This window comes from Panthera onca, chromosome C1 (assembly GCF_046562875.1).
Source record: "Panthera onca isolate mPanOnc1 chromosome C1, mPanOnc1 haplotype 2, whole genome shotgun sequence".
Classification (NCBI taxonomy): Eukaryota; Metazoa; Chordata; class Mammalia; order Carnivora; family Felidae; genus Panthera; species Panthera onca.
Genome location: NC_138346.1, coordinates 178,694,963 through 178,713,814, shown reverse-complemented (window position 1 = coordinate 178,713,814; position 18,852 = coordinate 178,694,963). Strand labels below are relative to the sequence as shown.

Below are 18,852 nucleotides of genomic sequence, written 5' to 3'. Positions count from 1 at the left end.
GTCCCTCAAGCCAGCCAACACGGTTTTATGTCTTTTGATACCTTCCTTTCTTGTGAAATGGGAGCAGAGCCTACTTAATCCTTCAGCTGCAGCTGAGAGCAGGGATTAGACTGTGGTTGGAGTTATTTGTTTTGTGAGGGACAACAGGTCTCTGTTCCAGTTGTATCATCTTAGAGTCAGGGTTGGAAGGAAAGCTGGAGGTGATTTGTGAGAAGAGGCAGCCTCCTGTAGTCGACAGAGCATGGCTTATCAGATTCTCAGCGCTTTCTTCGGCTTTTCTTTTCCTTCCGCTCCAGTTTCTGTATTGCTCCAAAACAGAAGGGAGTGGCATCGGAGTTCCGTTTCCTGCCGCCTCCGGAGCAGCAGGGAGAACAGCAGGGAGAACAGCAGGGAGACCAGTTGAGCAAAGAGGCAGCGGCGCCACCAGCCCAGCAGCGGGCCGGAACCCTGAAGCCAATGGTGCGCCCACGGGCGGGGCCCGCTGGCGGGCGGGGCCGTTCGTGGGCGGGGACGGCGGCTGGCCCTTTCGTGGGCGGAGCTGGAAGGCCGGAAGTAGCTCGGCGGACCGACGCTGGCCGGACCGGCGGCGCTGATCCGGTGACCCGGGGACCTCGGGGTGGCGGCCGTGTCTCTGTCCCCTCGAATCCCCATCCCCTGCCTTCTCGCCGTCCGGGACGATGGTGGCCCGCCTGCTGCTGCGCGCCTGGCCCCGGGGCCCTGCAGTTGGCCCGGGGCCCCTGTGTCGGCCCCTTAGCGCGGGCTCGGGGTCCGGCGAGTACCTGCAGCGCAGCATCGTGCCCACCATGCACTACCAGGACAGCCTGCCCAGGTGAGCCCGGCTTCCCGGTCCCCGCTGCCCTCCAGGACCGGCCCCAACCTTCACTCCCGTCAGTCACTCACGACTCTTCTACTGGACCCGCTTCCACCCGAACCCCCTCCCTGGGACGCTGTCGTGACACGCAATCTGGAAATCCTGTCACTTTGAGAGTCTCCTGGTAGAGGAACCTCAGTACGTTCAAATTCTCTACCAGAACCACCCCCCCCCCCGCCCCACCTCCCATTGCTCGCTCGGATTCTCCATCTTGAACCCTTCTCGAATTCTCTCTCCAGTAACCCAGATTCCATCCTGATACCGAAGAGTCCCTCATATTTCTTCCTGAAAAATGCCCAACCTTCATATCTCCAACACCACCCTTACCCCCTCCAGCTAGGGTGTCCCCTGAAGTACTTTCATGACTGTCCCGCGTTCCTGCCCAGAATATGGACAGGCCAGTTCCTGATACATAATAGTTACCCTCCCTCAACTTTTCCCAGCACTCTGCCCTCAAGCCTGTTGCTCAGCCCCACTCCCTGTGCCTCCAGTACTCTGCTCTTACAGCAGCTTATCCGATACCCAGCACACTCCTCGAGTGTTCACCTTACCCTCCCCCAGCATCAGCACTCTTAGTCCGGGCTTCACCTGGAAGCCCTTCACCCCTTCCAGACCTTCCTCAGCTGCCCCTAGGTTTCTCCCCCTAAAATATCCTTTCTAACCCACATCACCCTCTTCAACTCCAGCCCCCTCGTAGAATTCTAGACACCACCCTCAGTGCTCCTCTCAAAGTCTTACTCAGCTTAGATCCAGAACCTACCCCAATTCTTCTATTCTTCTGTATTCCTCCTCACCTTAACTACCCTCTCCACCTTCTAAAATGCTTCACCGAGTCCACTTCCCTATGAAAACCCAATAAATCTTCCTCTCCCTTTCTCTCACCCAGTATTTTTTTTTTTACTCAGTATTTTCTTTTCTTTTTTCTTATTTTATTTATTTATTTATTTATTTATTTATTTATTTATTTATTTGAATGCATGAGGGAGGGGCAGAGAGAGGGAGAGAGAGAGAATCCCAAGCAGGTTCCTTGCTGTCGGCACAGAACCCTATGCAAGGCTTCATCTCAGGAACTATGAGATCATGACCTGAACCAAAACCAAGAGTCAGATACTAAACCGACTGAGCCACTCAAGCGCCCCTCACCTGGTATTTTCTTTAATATAAAAAAAAAACTTTGGGTTTCCCCAGCCTTTCAACTCCCAGCCATAATCTCAGCTGCCAGGGCTCCTTTTTCAATGTTAGAGACTTCCTGAAGTTCTTTTACCATCTGAAACCAGACTTTAACTTCTCTACTCGCTCAGCGGTTAGTTCCTGGTGCCAAGTCCCAAATTTGTCTCAAAGACCGTTCTCACTTCCTCTCTCACCAAACTGCCATCGGGGATCTCCCAGTCCAGGAGCTGGAGGCCAGGCTTCCCCATCCCACGAACAGAACATAGATTGTATCACAGGTATCATTCCCAACTACTAGGTTGCTATTTTTCTCCACATCCAGCAGCTGTTTAACCCGTTGTTATCCCTGCTGCCCACCCCCGCCCTCTCAGGAATATCATTTGAGGTGAAATAACTGTGCAGACATCTAAAGCAGACTAAAATGAGATTATCTAGCCCCAACCCCAGTGCTTAAGTTTGGCAGGAGGAAGGGAGAGAGAGAAAGAAAAAGTGGCCTTTGTGCCTGTAGGTGAATCCTGTGTAAGCTGAGCCCGTATGTGGGGGAAAGGTGAAGAATGACAGAAGCTCCCTTCACTTGCCAAGCCCAGTTGCATCTGACTTTCAGGCAGGCCTGGGCTCCAGCCTGGTTTAAGATCAGAGGGATTTTCTCCATTAGAATTAGAAAGCTGAGAGTAATACTCCAGATCATTTCCTCCAACCTACAGCAGAAAAACCTGTCGGAATTGAGCTGTAAATGAGCTGTGGAGTCATCAACATCAATGCATAACTTTCAGCAAGGACACCCAGGCCTCTGTTACCTCAGTTGTAAACTTGTGGTTAGATAAGATGAGATTCCTTTTATCTCTGAGATTCTAGGCTGGCAAAATGTATTATCTGTGACACTCATTTTGATGTCCCACTTGGTGAAGAGCCCTGGCTTTGAAGTCTGGTAGAACTTGGCCTCACGCTAGATCTGATGCTTTTGTAACTTCAGGCAGTTCCGCTAATTTCTTTGAGCCACGGTTCTTCCCTGCAAGATAGGAATGGAACACATACTTCATAGAGCTAATGTGAGGATAGAGTGAGGTAAGATGCCCAAAATAGGGAACTATTTTAAGTCATTGGCCTGGGGAAGGACTAGTCCCTTTGTGGTGGTCCAATTGGATCCCATTCCCTCCCTCTTCCTGTCATATCACTGCCGCCTCATGACCCAGTGGCCTTGGACTCACTTTCCTCTAAGAACCCTTGCACCGTCATTTGTTTGTTTTTTAGGTGTTATGGTTTTTTTTTCTTGGCTCTTCTTTAGTGTGGTCAGTATACATTGCATAAAATTTAGCTTTTTAACCATTTTTAGATGTATAGTTCAATTAGGTGTTATTTTTTAAGGGCTCTATTTATATACACTGAACAGTTAGCCTCAGAATATAAAACTGCAAGCCCTGAGGGGACAAAGGGTGGATCAACCTGACCAACTCATTCACATTATTAATTTGAGACACATTCATTGGTATGGATTTGGAGACCAATCAGTCATGGTGAGGAGTGTACATATGGGGAGGGGGCGGGGGGGGGGGGGAGATTTGACAGATAGTTAAGATATAATGTGATAAATGGGAAGCAACATTTCACCGTGGTTAAGATTGTCAACCTGAAAATAAAGAGCTGCAATGAGAGGCAGATGAGCATTTATTTGGGAATAAAGAATTGCAGTGTGGGGAGCACAGATTCAAGTACATACCCAAATAAGATTCCCACTTGTAGGGTGAAAGCAACAGGTTTATATGAGGAAGAGATAGGGGGCAGTTATATGAGTTGAATTAAAAGGGGGAACAAAGGTTTCCTACACATGCTTACAAGCCAAACTACTCCAGGGTATATATTAACTGCTGACTTTTCTTTTTTTTCTGGAATGTCCATAGCCATCAGTCTTGTGATCATGATGTTTGTTCTCCTGTTGACTTCTCAAACAATTGTTTAAAAACAATTACCATTTCGTCCAGAAGGTTTTGGCCAGTTCAAACAAAAGCAAGTAAGGCAGTTTCTCTACAATGGCTGCTTCAACTCCATTTTAAAATGGCTCTAGTCCTGTCAGTTTTTCACAAGATCATGAGGCAGGAGTTAGATCTCATTATTGTTTTCAAATATTTTTTTAAGTTTATTTCTTTCTTTTGAGAGAGAGAAAGAGAGCATGAAAATAGGGGGAGGGCAGAGAGAGAGAGAAGGGGACAGAGGGTCCGAAGTGGGCTCTGGGCTGACAGCAGAGAGCCTGAGGTGGGGCTCGAACCTGTGAACCGTGAGATCGTGACCGGTGCAGAAGTCAGATGTTTAACTGACTGAGCCACCCAGGCATCCCATATGTTATTCTTAATCCAGCTCAACTTCATACTAACTGCACGGGTATAAGCAAAAGTCATCTAACCTTAAACTTGGGATGATAATGTTACCTTTCTCTTGGGATTGTTAGAATTAAATACCCTCATATAGTGCCTTTAATACAAATCTGGTAAGTACTTAGTAGATAATCATAAGTACTATAGCTGCATTAGGCACACATGTGTTGCATGTATAGGATGTGCTTGGTGACAGCTATTGCGTCAGTGTGGAGGTAGGAGTGATGGTGCCTGGGCGAGTAAGGGAAGCTTCACAGAGGAGGTGATGTTTGCAGAATTTGACGATCACCAAGTGAGAGAAGTGAGGGAAGGATAGAGCAGCTAGTGCCCAGGAACAGAAGCCTGAAAATGCATGACATGTTCAGAAATGTTGAGAAGTTTATGGAGAGCCCAGCCCAAAGTAAAGAATCACCATTTGGGCCCTAAGTTATTAGAATTGGGCTAGGGGTGTGTGTGTGTGTGTGTGTGTGTGTGTGTGTGTGTGTGTGCGCGTGCGCGCACGTGCGCGCGCACATGCATTGGGGTAGGGATTGGGAGAGACCCATTGTGTCTTTAAAAAAAATAATATCGGTCACCATTTAAGTTGTATAGTTGATTCACAATAAATGTCAATATTATTTTGTCTTTTAATCCCTAATCATTTTAGATGATAGTTGATGTTCAAGACAGAATGGGCAGGTTCTCTAGAATTCAGACAGGGAGGGAGGTGAGGCCAGAATGTCCAAGGTATGGAGGATAACAGGTAGAAACAGTAAGGTTCTGGGTAGGCCCCAGGGGCATGTCCTTAAAATAGATCGGCTTTATTCCAGTGATAACTAGATTGTGTAAAAATTACAAAGGGTTTTTTAGCTGTGTTCTTGGCAGGAAGAACAGTGAAGTGCCTGCTGCTTGGAAGCTGGGTAATGATAGCAGGTCACTTACACAGAGTCACTTACACAAGGGATAATTAGTGAGATATATCTGCTTGGTGTTTACTTTTATAACAGATAATGCTGGATGGGGATTCTCTAGATTGCGGGTGGGGAAGGAGAACCCACGTGGTTAAGATGGAACTGCCAGGCATCTCTCAAGTCCCTAACTCTACCTCTTTCAAGGCACCTGATGAATTACATCACAGGCAGCACAAGAAACTACAGGTGTGCAAATGAAACCCCTTTTGGTATTCTTTAAGGAGCTGCCAAGAGTCTGGGGGTGACCTTGTGACTTGATTTCTAAAGATAAGACAGTCAATGTTGCCTATAAGTGAACACTTACTGGCCTTTGTGGTAGCAAGTTACCGAACTAAACTGGCCTAAGCAAACAAGTATAGGGACTCACAGACCTGCAAAATCCAGGTTGGATTAAGGGCTCAAATGATGTCATCAAGACTCTTTTGCCTTTCCACTCGAAGCTATTCATTTGTGTGATTCCGTTCTTAGCCAGGCTCTCTCCTTATGGTGACAAAGTGGCAGCCACCACTTAAGAGACCCCAACCTTTTTGTGACCTCAGCTAGTAGAGATTTTCCCCTCCTAACTGTGCAAAAAAAAATCCTGTAATTAAATTTTATAGGTTCACCCTGAGTCTCATTGGGTCTGAACCAGTAAGCTGCAAGCCCACTCCATGGATTTGGGTTGGAGTCAGCTCCACCTGAACCAGAGGGACTCGAGTAGGAGGGATGCTGTTACCAGAAGAAGAGAGAATACATGGAAGGCAGGCAAAACAATAGAAATGGTGAAACGTTGTGCTGGGCACTGAGGAAGAGGTGATGAGCTAGTTCCCTAGGGATGTGAACAGTCTAATGGCAGAATTTGGATCTATAGGACTTAAGGACCGAGTAGATTTAAAAAAAAAAAAAAAACACCTCGTATTTAATTGAGTGCTTACTAGGTGCCAGGCACTATTCTAAGTCAGTGACATGCATTGCCTCATTTAATCTGCACAGAACCCTAGGAGGTACATATTAATATCAAAAAAAATTTTTAATGTTTATTTTTGAGAGAGCGGGCATGCGCATGGACACAAGAGTGTGCATGAGTGGGGGAGGGGCAGAGAGTGAGGGGGACAGAGGGTCCGAAGCAGGCTCTACAGTGACAGCACAGAGCCCGATGTAGGGCTCAAACTCACCGTGAGATCATGACCTGAGCCGAAGTCAGATGTTTAACTGAGCCACGCAGGTGCCCCTAGGAGGCATGTACTAATATTATCCTCATTTTATAGATGAGGAAAATCAGGTATAGCAGGAGTGGTGTGCCCAAAGTCACATAGCTGTGAATGATGAAACCAGATTAGCCACTGAAGCTATGCTGGCTTGTAAGGGGAAGAATCAATGTGACTCCTGAAGTTACAAAACTGATCACCAGAGGTGAAAAGGGACTTGTTTTAAAAAATTTTTAACAGCCTTGTTGAGATATTGTTCACTTTTTAAAAGTGTACACAGAGATTTTTTGTGTATCACAAGAGTTGTGCGACCATCACCACTGTTCAGTTCATTTTCATTCCCTTCTGTCCCCCGCAAAAAACACCCATACTCATTAGCAGTCACTCCCTGCCCCCCTCCCATTCCTGGTAACCACTGGTCTATCTTCTGAAAAGTGACTTGTTTATAACTAAGGTTTGTCTGGCTTCAATGCTTATGCTTTTCCAGCATACCACACTGTCGCTAGACAGAATAAATCTGCAGTCGGCAGGGTCATGCTCCCTTGCATACGTTCCATTTTGCATCTCAGTACCTGCTTGGAGGAGCCTGTGTGTCAGACATGAAAGTATCAGAGCAGAAAGGCTTAATGAAGAGTAGACAGGGGAGGGCAGAGGACCGAGTCTTGAGAAAACATGCACTTTTAGAGAAAGAGGACATAGGGAAAAGAGACTCAGAAGAAGATGATGGAAAAAACACTAGCAGGGCGGGAGGAGAGAATTTCTAACTCCATTTTTGATGTCCTTAAGGATCTCACAGTTTGCAGTCTTATGGGGGAGAGGACACAGTACATAACCCACTAAATGTGATGGAGAAGAATCAGGGCTGGGGGAGGAAGGGAAGGAGTAATCAGTGCCTGTTCTCTGGCAGCCCATGTGCTGGTGGAGGTCAGAAGTTTCAAGGAAGGATCCTGATGAGTGGCGAGCTTCCCTCTCTGTGCATCACTGTAACCACGAGAGCCAACTCTGCAGTTCTTCCCAGCTCCACATTCAGTGGCATTGTGTTGGTAGCTTGAAATTTGCCTGGTGGGAGAGTTACAGAAATTGGTAAATACTAAAAATCAGGGCTTCACCCCTTCCCACCCGGGAGCTGGTTTACTAACCCACCCCCCTTTAGAGTAGCAAACAGCTGAGGATGGGGAGAAGGTGGTATACTTGGCTTTGAGAGGAAAGAGACTTGTTTAATGCAGGCGATGGGGGTAAGGAGGGTGCTGGTCCTTCCTAGAAGTTGAGGGGTGGCTTTCTTTGGAGAGAAATCTGAAAGCAAATGGTGTTTTAGAATAGCCAGATTTTTTTTTTTTTTAAGTTTGTTTATTTAGAGAAAGTGTGCATGCGAGGGAGGGGCAGAGGGAGAGAGAAAGAATCCGCGTGATAGCGTGGAGCCTGATGCGGGGCTCGAACTCATGAACCATGAGATCATGACCCGAGCCGAAGTAGAATGCTCAACTGACTGAGCCACCCAGGCGCCCCTAATAAGGACTATTTTTCTAAAACTGCTGTTGCCTCTAATTTAGAATTTTGTTTAAAAGAACTTTTGGGGGCGCCTGGGTGGCTCAGTTGGTTAAGTGCTGACTTCAGCTCAGGTCATGATCTCGCAGTCTGTGGGCTCGAGCCCCACGTTGGGCTCTGTGCTGACAGCTTGTAGCCTAGAGCCTGCTTTGGATTCTGTGTCTCCCCCTCTCTCTGCCCCTCCCCTGCTCGTGCTCTGTCTCTCTCTGTCTCTCAAAAATAAATAAACATTTAAAAAAAATTAAAAAGAACTTTTGTTAATGTCCCTATTGTATTAAAACAAAGTCGAGAAAATTAGGTAGATAACTATGAGTAGATAATTATGAGGTAGCTGAGGTAGTATTTGAGATTTTCTGTGTAGGTCCACGAATATAAGGACAATAATTGATGGCGTTAAAGTGTTATGAGTGGTTACTCAGTGCAGCTAAGTCCATACTGGCTGTAAATAATTCAGATTAATTTTGACATCATGTTTTTGATAAACATGCATTGAAAAATAAACTGAAGAATCACAGTATGTCTTACATATAGTAGGCTTTTAAACTGTGTTTTATGGATAACTTCACAGTTTTCCAAAATGGCTGCTATATTTAGATATTTTGAATATATTAGTGCTGATTTTGAGCTGACAGAGGTAACTTCGCAAACCATGATTAAGTTTTGGTATTGTAGGATATATCATTTAATAAAATTACTGACATGAAAGAAAGTACACCTCACTCTGCTGCCCATGTGTTTTCATTCCACTGTGGACCAGTAACTTTATCACCATAGCCATCATTGGGATTGTGCTGGTAGAGAATGATGAGTAAGTACACACACAGGAAAATCTGGTTCTCCTCAAAGGACTCTTGGTGGCTGGGCATAGCTTGACGGTCAATCCCATATTTGGCTGGCCCTCGGACAGGACTGTGCTTCATTTCTGTATGATTTTCTCTCATAAAATGCACAAGTAAAGTTAAAAAATAGAACTTTCTGTTTTCATCTTGGGGAAGAAAAGTGCAGTTGTTCCAATTAAGAGTAGGATTAAAATCAGTACCAATACAGGGTTAACACAGGTATTGTAATTGTGACTAGGAAACAGGAATGCTTCACGCGGCTTCCACTTCCCCATTTTGAATCTGTTATTTGAATATTTATTTCGCCTATGAAATTCACCATTAAGACATTAGAAAGTTCTTATTTTACCTTAAAAAAAGTTACTATTGATACTTACATTAGTAAATCCTTCTATTCTGATTTGTTTGTGGATTCCCATTATTGGTTTTTGTTTTTGGAAGGAAATTAATTATCTGGTAATTAGTTATTAGTTTGGGTTATGAAGCTAATTGACCCCTTCCACATATTGTCACACTTATACTTAGTTTCTTTCCAGGCTGCCTATTCCTAAACTTGAAGACACCATTAAGAGATACCTCCGTGCACAGAAGCCTCTCTTGGATGATGGCCAGTTCAGGTAAATGCAGAGAACCCTGAATGACCATGGTTGGGTGGTTCAAGAGAGGCTGGCAAGTAGTAGTTTCATGAAGTGTCTGTGATCCAGTTGGGTCTCCAGAAATCTGGGACCTCGTCCTTACATTTTCAAGTTTAGGAAATAGATCTTCACTCAGGAGCGGCTGAGCAAGCCCTGAAGTGACATTGTGTCTAACCAGACTCAACAGGCAATGGTTTATAAGCCAGAATGCCAAATTTATACTGTATCTTGTCAGGTGGACCTGGAGGCTAGCTGGTAATGGTCATTGGCAGAGGGCATGTGCTGTTGGTAGGGAGTTCGTTGAGGAGAGCACATGGCAGACCAGCAGTTTGCTTGTTGAGCATGTGTACTGAGCTGGATAGGATGCTGCCTTCCCCCCACCCCAGTTCATTCCCTTCTGGGAACCTTAGTATGTGACTTTATTTGGGAATAGGACTGTTGCAGGTGTAATTAGTTGAGTTCATACTGGAGTAGGGTGGGTCCTTAATTTCGTATGACTGGCATCCTTATAAGAAGTGGAGAAGAGACACAGAGACAGCCATGTGATGATGAAGGCAGATTGGAATGCACCAATGCCAAGAATAGCTGGTAACACCAGAAACGAAGAGAAAGGCATGGAACAGAAAGAGAATACGACCCTGTCAACACCTTGACTTTGTACTTCAAAGAACTATAAGAGAATACATTTCTATTGTTTTAAGCCATCCAATTTGTGGCATTTTGTGATGGCAGTCCTAGGAAACTAGTTCAGCATGGAGTTGGAAAATAATATTGGATATTGTCAAAAGTGGGTTGCATTAAGTTCTTCTATCCCACTTTTCCATAATGGAAGGTTTTGTGCAGATAACTGGCACTGGCATTAGAATCACAGAGTCCTTCACTGAACAGTGATGGAAAATGTAGATGAATTGTTCATAATCTAGTCCTCTGCTTTTAAATATTCCATATTATTCACTTGAAGCTTCTCTTGACATAGTAATGATTTAATAGCTACCAGTTACTAAGTATTAGGTTTAAAACTATCCTGAATCCTTAGCTTTAAAAATACTTTTTTTAATTTTGTAAGGTGGTATATTCTGTTTTACACATTAAGAGACCAAGACTTAGATCAAGTCACATATCCAGGGTTCCATAGTTTGACAGTGACAAAGCTCGAATTAAAACTCAGCTCTTCTTGACTCCAAAGCTTATGTCCTTTTCTCCATACCAAGCTGCCTCCTAGATTACAGATTGTTGTGTGAGATGTCGATTGATCTTCCCGATCAGTTATTTTAAGAAGATATCCTAAATTTATCTGTTAGGGATTGGTGGCTGTTCTTGCTCAGAGGGACTTCCTGATTTCAGTCCCAGGTTCTAGGGATATGCTACAGGGGCCCCACAGCTCTGTGTAAGAGTTCTTGGCCATGAGTCTGGAAATCATGTATTTCCTGCCATGGTTTGATTCTATCTTTTCTTGAACATTTCAGGAAGACAGAACAGCTTTGCAAGAGCTTTGAAAATGGGATTGGAAAAGAACTGCATGAGCAGCTAGTTGCTCAGGACAAGCAGAATAAACATACGAGCTACATTTCAGGTAGGTGGGCTGGGCTGTGGGCACGCTATTCCCCGAGCCCTCCACAGTGGAAAGTAAGGCATCTTCTGTCCTGTTTTGGTCTCAGAATATTTTTGGGGAGACCAGCCCACCAGAGTAATGTCTCATCTTCTCTTTTTTTTTCTTTTTTTTCTTTTTTTTACATTTATTTATTTTTGAGAGACAGAGTGAGACAAAGCGAGAGTGGGGGAGGGGCAGAGAGAGAGGGATCGGAAGCAGGCTCCAGGCTCTGAGCTGTCCGCACAGAGCCCGACGCGGGGCTTGAACCCACAGACCGTGAGATCATGACCTGAGCCGAAGTCAGACGCTCAACCAACTGAGCCACCCAAGCGCCCCTCATCCTCTCTTTCTGAGGTAAACATGAAGGCCGAGTGAATTCCTCCTTCACTAAGATCTCACCTGGAGTCAGTGCTGAGGAGCAGTGTCTTGCCTGCTCTGTAGGTAGGACCGAGACAGAGCCTGATCATTGGTTCTGTTTGAAAAGGATGCAGGATTAAGTCCTGTGTCCTGCATATATCATCCTAGACCCTTCACACTCTGGCCTAACTGCCCTCTCCAGCCTCATCCCTTACTCTTCTCCATGACAGTCTCGTGCCTCAACAAAACTCAACAACTCACTGTTTATTTAGTCTTTCATTCTTCTGTGTCTTTATCCATGTTGTTCCCACTACCATTTTTTTTTTTTTTTTTTTTTTTTTAATTTTTTTTTTTTCAACGTTTTTTATTTATTTTTGGGACAGAGAGAGACAGAGCATGAACGGGGGAGGGGCAGAGAGAGAGGGAGACACAGAATCGGAAACAGGCTCCAGGCTCCGAGCCATCAGCCCAGAGCCTGACCCACTACCATTTTTAAACCTGTCGAATTCTTTCTTTAAGACCCAAGTATGTGGTTGCCATTGATGGCGGGGGGTGGTGGCGGGGGGACAGGCAAAATGGTCAAAGGGGGTCAAAAGGTGCAGACTTCCAGTTATAAAAGAAATACGTCATGGGATATAATGTACAGCGTCGTGACTATAGTTAATACTATTGTATATTTGAAAGGTGATAAGAGTGCAGATCTTGAGAAGTGTCATCACAAGACAAGAAGCTTTTATAACAGTGTGTGGTGATGGGTGTTAATTAGACTTACTGTGGGGATCGTTGTGCGACATATACAAATACCGAATCGTTGGGTTGTACACCTGAAAGTAACACAGTGTGTTATGTCATTTATATCTCAATTTTAAAGAGAAAAGACAAAAAACATCCAGGTGGGATGATTTTTCCAGGAAACCTTTCAGTTCTCCTCCCTCTCCTTTCGGAGTTTGTTTTTTCTGCCTCTGTTCTCACGGAACTTCTTTTAATTTAGTTTATATTTTCATAAGGTTATACATGCACATAGTTTACAGAATCAAATGGTTCTACCAGTCTTGTTTGGAAAAATGGCAATTTCCTGACCCTCCCCTAGTTTCCCGCTTCTTACTTCCAGCTGCTCATTCTTCTGCTGTCTACCGCCATTCTGCACATCACATGCCCGTTATCACTGCTTCTTAACTTTTTCAGTTGTAGGCATTATCTGCTGATGTCTCACTGTGGAAGACCAGAACCGAGCAGTCGCTCATGTCCCCACCACACATATGAGTGTACATGCACACGTCCCATTCCCTGATTATTGCAGTGTGGTTGTTTGTCATTTTGGTTTGTTCGATACGTAGTGTTTATACTAAGGACCACATATACCCTATTGTCAACTGAGTCGTGGAGCATACTGAGATTGTTTTTCCTGTTCCTGTGTGAACTTTTTTCCTCTTAAGTTAATAATGGTCTTCTACTTTATTTTGTTTCGTTTTCTCTATGCTTAATAATTTATTGGGGAAGTTTTTTTCTCATCTTCCTTCGTAGTCTGTCTCCAAGTTGCTTTTTTCTCTATTTGTTTTGCCCGATTTTCTTTCTTCAGATCCTTCATAATCCTTCTCTGTTGTCTTAGATTTGAGTGAGATATTGAAAAGCTCTGTGGATGAGGGTGGGGCTGGTCCATCAGAACTTCACTGTAATGTGACCCGGCTAAACCATTTCCTTGGGGTGCCCTTGTACTAATGTCTCTGGGTTAGACTCCCAAGAAAGGCTTTTCCATTAAACTGCCAAATGGTATGTTCCCCGGTTGCTACTGTTGTAGGAGTAGAGTAAGGGAAGAAGGCTTGAGATCTCACCTATGACTTCTGTCCCTAGTTTTACTTTCTCCAGAGAAGAAAACTTAAGTCTGCCAAATACTACGCATTCTGGGGGTTCTGCTGTGTAAATCATGTTATCTCTTGGCTTTCTCTGCCACTGGCTTAAGGTTGGCTTTTTTTTTTAATGTTTATTTATTTATTTATTTTGAGAGAGAGAGAATCCCAAGAAGGTTCCTTATTGTCAATGCAGAGTGCAACATAGGGCTCGAACTCACCATGAGATCATGACCTGAGCCAATTTCGAGAGATGGACGCTTAACCGACTGAGCCACCCAGGCGCCCGTGGTAGACACATTTTCTGATAAAATATTGCTTCTGGAATTTTTACAGGTGAAATATCCACAGGAATGTAGAAGGCTAGTTTGGATGATCCACACACACTGACTATTATTTCTAATTGCTTTTTGAGCATTTCTTAAAAGAGGGAGTACACAAATGTACAGCGTACCCAGACTGATGGTGAATACTTTCCCCCACGTTAGGTTGACAGCCAAGTGTGAATGTTGTCCCTGAACGGAGATAAAACAAGAGAAATCCAAGGAAATGGGTGGGAACTAACACCTGTTCTGTTTGAGCGTGAATATAGGTGAGATGTTACTGTATTTCTTTGAGAGTCAAGAAAGGAAATAGAATGAGAAAGAACAAGCAATAAACCTAGGGAAATGCAAATCAAAACCACAATGATATACCCACCAGAATGGCTGTAGTCAAAACGACAGACAATAATTAATGTTGCCCAGGACATGGAGAAATTGGAACCCTCGTGCATGGTGAAAATGGTGCAGCCACTTTGGAAGACAACCTGGCAGTTCCTCAAAAGATTAAACATAGACTTAACTACGTGACCTAACAATTTCATTCCTAGCTGTTGCCCCTAGGAGAATTGAGAATATCCATCCACACAAAAACTTGTACACACCCGCATTGCTCGTAATAACCAAAAAGCGGAAGCAATCAAAGGTCAGTCAACCAACGAATGGACAAACAAAATGTGGTATAATGGAACATTACTCAGCAATAAAAAGAACGAAGAACTGATACACGCTACAACATAGCTGAACCTCAGAAACATAGTAAGTGATAGAAGCCACATGCAAAAGATGGTGTACAGGTCGTGAATTATTGCAGATCGAAAAAATAATTAGGGAATTTCACCCTCTGGAGGCTGATGTCATTTTTTTCTGCATATGCTTGTTTTTCTCTCTCAAATTTTATTTTTAGGGACTACATTAACTTTTTATGTTGTTCTTTTTTACTTTTATTTTTTAGGCCCCTGGTTTGATATGTACCTGTCTGCTCGAGACTCCATTGTCTTGAATTTTAATCCATTTGTGGCATTCATCCCTGACCCAAAGTCTGAGTATAATGACCAGCTCACCAGGGCAACCAACATGACTGTTTCTGCCATCCGGTTTCTGAAGACACTTCGGGCTGGTCTTTTGGAGCCAGAGGTTTTCCACTTGAACCCTGCGAAAAGTGACACTGATACCTTCAAGAGACTCATACGCTTTGTGCCTTCTTCTCTGTCCTGGTATGGGGCCTACTTGGTCAATGCTTATCCCCTGGATATGTCCCAGTATTTTCGGCTTTTCAATTCAACCCGTTTACCCAAACCCATTCGGGATGAACTCTTTACTAATGAGAAGGCTAGGCACCTCCTGGTCCTAAGAAAAGGACATTTCTATGTTTTTGATGTCCTAGATCAAGACGGAAACATTGTGGGTGCCTCTGAAATCCAGGCTCATCTGAAGTACATTCTCTCAGACAGTAGTCCTGCCCCCGAGTTTCCCCTGGCGTATCTGACCACCGAGAACCGAGATGTCTGGGCAGAGCTCAGGCAGAAGCTGGCGAGTGGTGGCAATGAGGAATCCCTGAGGAAAGTGGACTCTGCTGTGTTCTGTCTCTGCCTAGATGACTTCCCCATTAAGGACCTCGTCCACTTGTCTCACAACATGCTGCATGGTGACGGTGCAAACCGCTGGTTTGATAAGTCCTTTAACCTCATTATAGCCAAGGACGGTACTGCTGCTATCCACTTTGAGCATGCTTGGGGTGATGGGGTGGCGGTGCTCAGGTTTCTTAATGAAGTGTTCAAAGACAGCACTCAGGCCCCTGCTGTCACCCCACAGAGCCAGCCAGCCCGCACGGACTCTTCTGTCGCCGTGCAGAAGCTTAACTTCAAGCTGAACGATGCCTTAAAGACTGGCATCAGCACCGCTAAGGAAAAGTTCGATGCCACCGTGAAAACCCTCACCGTCGACCTCATCCAGTTTCAGAGAGGAGGCAAAGAGTTCTTGAAGAAGCAGAAGCTGAGCCCTGACTCGGTGGCTCAGCTGGCCTTCCAGATGGCCTTCTTGCGGCAGTATGGGCAGACGGTGGCCACCTACGAGTCCTGTAGCACTGCAGCATTCAAGCACGGCCGCACCGAGACCATCCGCCCGGCCTCCATCTTCACCAAGAGGTGTTCCCAGGCCTTTGTCAGGGAGCCCTCCAAGCACAGTGCTGGAGAGCTTCAGCAGATGATGACCGAGTGCTCCACGTACCACAGCCAGCTGACCAAAGAAGCAGCAATGGGTGAGATGGGGTTGGGGAGCATGCCCTTGGGTCGTGTTGCCCTCAGCTCTGGGGTAAGCCTCAGTAATATTCTCCTACTCCAAGTCTGATTTCCACCACTTTCCCAGTTTAATCCATCTGCCAACTCCCAGATGATTATTATTTTCTACCCTAGCAGTCTAAACAGCCAGACTAGCACTAGGGATCAGAATGTTCTTTTCCTCCTAAGCAGGGATGGAGAAATGCATCTAACTTCATCCTCACTTAGGGTCACTTTCAGCTGATTGTCTTTCTATTATTTATTATTATTTATTGGCCATCTAACTTCTGACAGTTCAGGATTTCTGAGTCTGCGGCCTCTCTTGCTTCACCTCACTTGTGTGTTGGCTCCCTATCAATAGGCCTTCTCCGAAGGTCTTCCCAAATCTAAGTGTCCTCCTTCCTTTGCCTCTTTGTGCTAAAATTGGAGACCCGGAAAGAATTTGGAGGACCATATAGTCCTGTCCTTTTCATGCAGCCAAAAGTCCTGGAAGTAAAAGGGATCTCCCAAGACATTTTGGTCTCATCCTTCTCCATTTTAGGGGTAGGAAACTGAGGCCACTGGCTCAGCATTGCACAACAAATTAGCAGTAAAGCTGAGATTAGAACTCTGGTCAAATACCCTTTATACTTTATTCCAGTGACTCAATCTTGTCTTTTACACTTGACTTGGACTTCGGGTTTTATTTTGGTTTTTGAATTCATAGCTCTCTTCATGCACTTTTCTTGACTGTTTGACTAAACTAACTCAGTTTCAGAATTTTAAAAATCATACTTTAATTTTAGGCCCTGCTGCAGAGGTTAGTGAGTTGGAGGTGCACATGTGGAGGCAGATAGACCCTTCTTCCACTCTCAAAGATGCCGTGAAGGGGACTCCTACTATGGGTGGGAGGTTTTACTAAGGTCTCTTAATTCCGGGATTCTGAGACTCTGGTTTCCTATTTTGTCTTTGACAGGCCAGGGCTTTGACCGACACTTATTTGCTCTGCGTTACCTGGCAGCAGCCAAGGGGATTGCTCTGCCTGAGCTATACCTGGACCCTGCATATGGGCAGATAAACCACAACATCCTGTCCACGAGCACTCTGAACAGCCCAGTAGTGAACATTGGTGGCTTTGCCCCTGTGGTCCCTGATGGCTTTGGCATTGGGTATGCTGTTCATGACAACTGGATAGGCTGCAACGTCTCCTCCTACCCAGGCCGCAATGCCCGGGAGTTTCTCCAGTGTGTAGAGAAGGCCTTAGAAGACATATTTGATGCCATAGAAGGCAAATGCATCAAAACTTAGCTTCTGAGTGGGTGAAAAACTTCCATCACTTCCTGGACATGAAAATTGGAGCCTAATAGCCAGTAGGTGCTAGTATAAGAACGAAACTAATCATGAGGTGCCTAAGCAGCCAGTGCTGTAAGACTTGAGCTTTAAGGTCATGGTTTTAAAGCTAAACATATAATTTCCAAGTGGGACTAGATCACAATTAAGGGTAATGTGAGATTTCAATTTTAAGGATATTTGATCAGAAGGTGGGATTTGGAAAAATAACTCTCAGGTGTATTTATTGTTGAAGCAGAAATAAAATTTAATTGTTGCTTGGAGATGGTATCTTTGAGTTGTTGTTTAACCTAATTTCCTAATCCCCACAAAGAACATTAAGTTCAGGTAACAGTAAGTTCCCATGGCTCCTGGCTCTTCAGGTGAGGTGGGAAGCACTGTTTCATCCTCCCTATGAACTTGTCTCTCTCTCCTGGGGACATCTTCTCTTTGATTTTTTTTTTTTTAAACATTTTTTTATTGTTGAGAGACAGAGTGCGAGCAGGGAAGGGGCAGAGAGAGAGGGAGACACAGAATCTGAAGCAGGTTCCAGACTCTGTCAGCACAGAGCCTGATGCAGGGCTCAAACCCATGAACTGTGAGATTGTGACCTGAGCCGAAGTTGGAAGCTCAACCGACTGAGCCACCCAGGCGCCACCGGAAGATTTAAAGACATCTTCTCTTTGAAAGTCCTCTTCATTTTTCTAGCAAGTGTTCTGCTGATGCTTCATTCTGATAGTCCTGCAGCAGTGAAGGATATTCCAATGGATTTGGGGAGTGCTATTTGACTATTCCAGCCAAATCAAGATTTATAATTGGTGGTGTATTTATTTTAACCAGTTGAATCTAACGTGCTATCTGTGGCCTAATGTACACATGATCACTCAGTACATTTTGCACTTGAAATCTCTGGTTTTGAGTGAACACAGAATTTTATGTTAATCTATTGTTATAACACCACTGTAATATGAAGGGTGTTCTGTTCTATCTTGTGTTTTGAAAAAGAAGGGTTTTTGTTTGTGTTTAATTTCAGCTGCATTCCCAGTGGATCCCCCAGTGACTCAGTGGACAGCTGGGATTTGAATTCCGGGACTGGCCAGTCACCAAGCACTTCCAAAGCATCATCTCACTTAATTCTTCTTACAGTTCACATAAACATGCCTGCACCCCTTCTTAGTCGATTCCACCCTTCACTCAGTAATCATTTAGTGATGATCCAACAGGTACCAGGCCCCCTGTATTCCGTGGTTTGATTAGAGAGGGCCATCTGAAGGCTGCCAGCACACGTGAACATGATGTTGCTCTCACCTGGGAACTATCAAGAAAACCTGAACTAGAGCCTCTCCGTGCCCGTGCCAACCCGGAAGCACTTGTTGCGGCCCCGCCCTGCCCGCTCTCTGCTCTGGCGCTTCCTCTGCGTAGTGGCGGCCACTGTTTGCTTTCGACCGCGGAACTACGCCGGTGGGTTCGTGCACCTGTACGGACAGCAAACGGTTGACAGGATGACAGGCAAGTTCAAAAGCAAGTTTAAAACCTATGCTATCTGTGGGGCCATTTGCAGGGTGGGTGAGTCAGACGACTCCA

At 44.9% G+C, this 18,852-nt stretch overlaps 1 protein-coding gene across 4 annotated transcripts; it reads left to right on the top strand.

Moving 5' to 3' along the window:
• The first annotated feature begins 441 nt into the window (after positions 1 to 441).
• Positions 442 to 17,552, top strand: CPT2 (carnitine palmitoyltransferase 2). 4 transcript variants are annotated; one of them, XM_060621524.2, is made up of 5 exons: positions 557 to 829; positions 9,468 to 9,548; positions 11,033 to 11,139; positions 14,637 to 15,941; positions 16,916 to 17,552. In XM_060621524.2, the coding sequence occupies exons 1-5, from the start codon at positions 678 to 680 to the stop codon at positions 17,245 to 17,247; spliced, it is 1,977 nt and encodes a 658-aa protein (XP_060477507.1). In that variant the 5' UTR covers positions 557 to 677; the 3' UTR covers positions 17,248 to 17,552. The 4 variants fall into 4 exon arrangements, with proteins under 4 accessions (XP_060477506.3, XP_060477507.1, XP_060477508.1 ...); XM_060621525.2 differs by lacking the exon at positions 11,033 to 11,139 and having other exon boundaries at positions 9,457 to 9,548; XM_060621528.3 differs by lacking the exons at positions 557 to 829; positions 9,468 to 9,548 and adding an exon at positions 13,850 to 13,953 and having other exon boundaries at positions 11,099 to 11,139.
• The last annotated feature ends 1,300 nt before the right edge of the window (positions 17,553 to 18,852 follow it).

Excerpts from the sequence above, each read along its gene's own strand:
- CPT2 (XM_060621523.3), top strand. The coding sequence starts at position 457 with ATGGTGCGCCCACGGGCGGGGCCCGCTGGCGGGCGGGGCCGTTCGTGG. Across the intron at positions 830-14,636 it reads TACCAGGACAGCCTGCCCAG|GCCCCTGGTTTGATATGTAC; the intron begins GTGAGCCCGGCT and ends TTTATTTTTTAG. Across the intron at positions 15,942-16,915 it reads GACCAAAGAAGCAGCAATGG|GCCAGGGCTTTGACCGACAC; the intron begins GTGAGATGGGGT and ends TGTCTTTGACAG.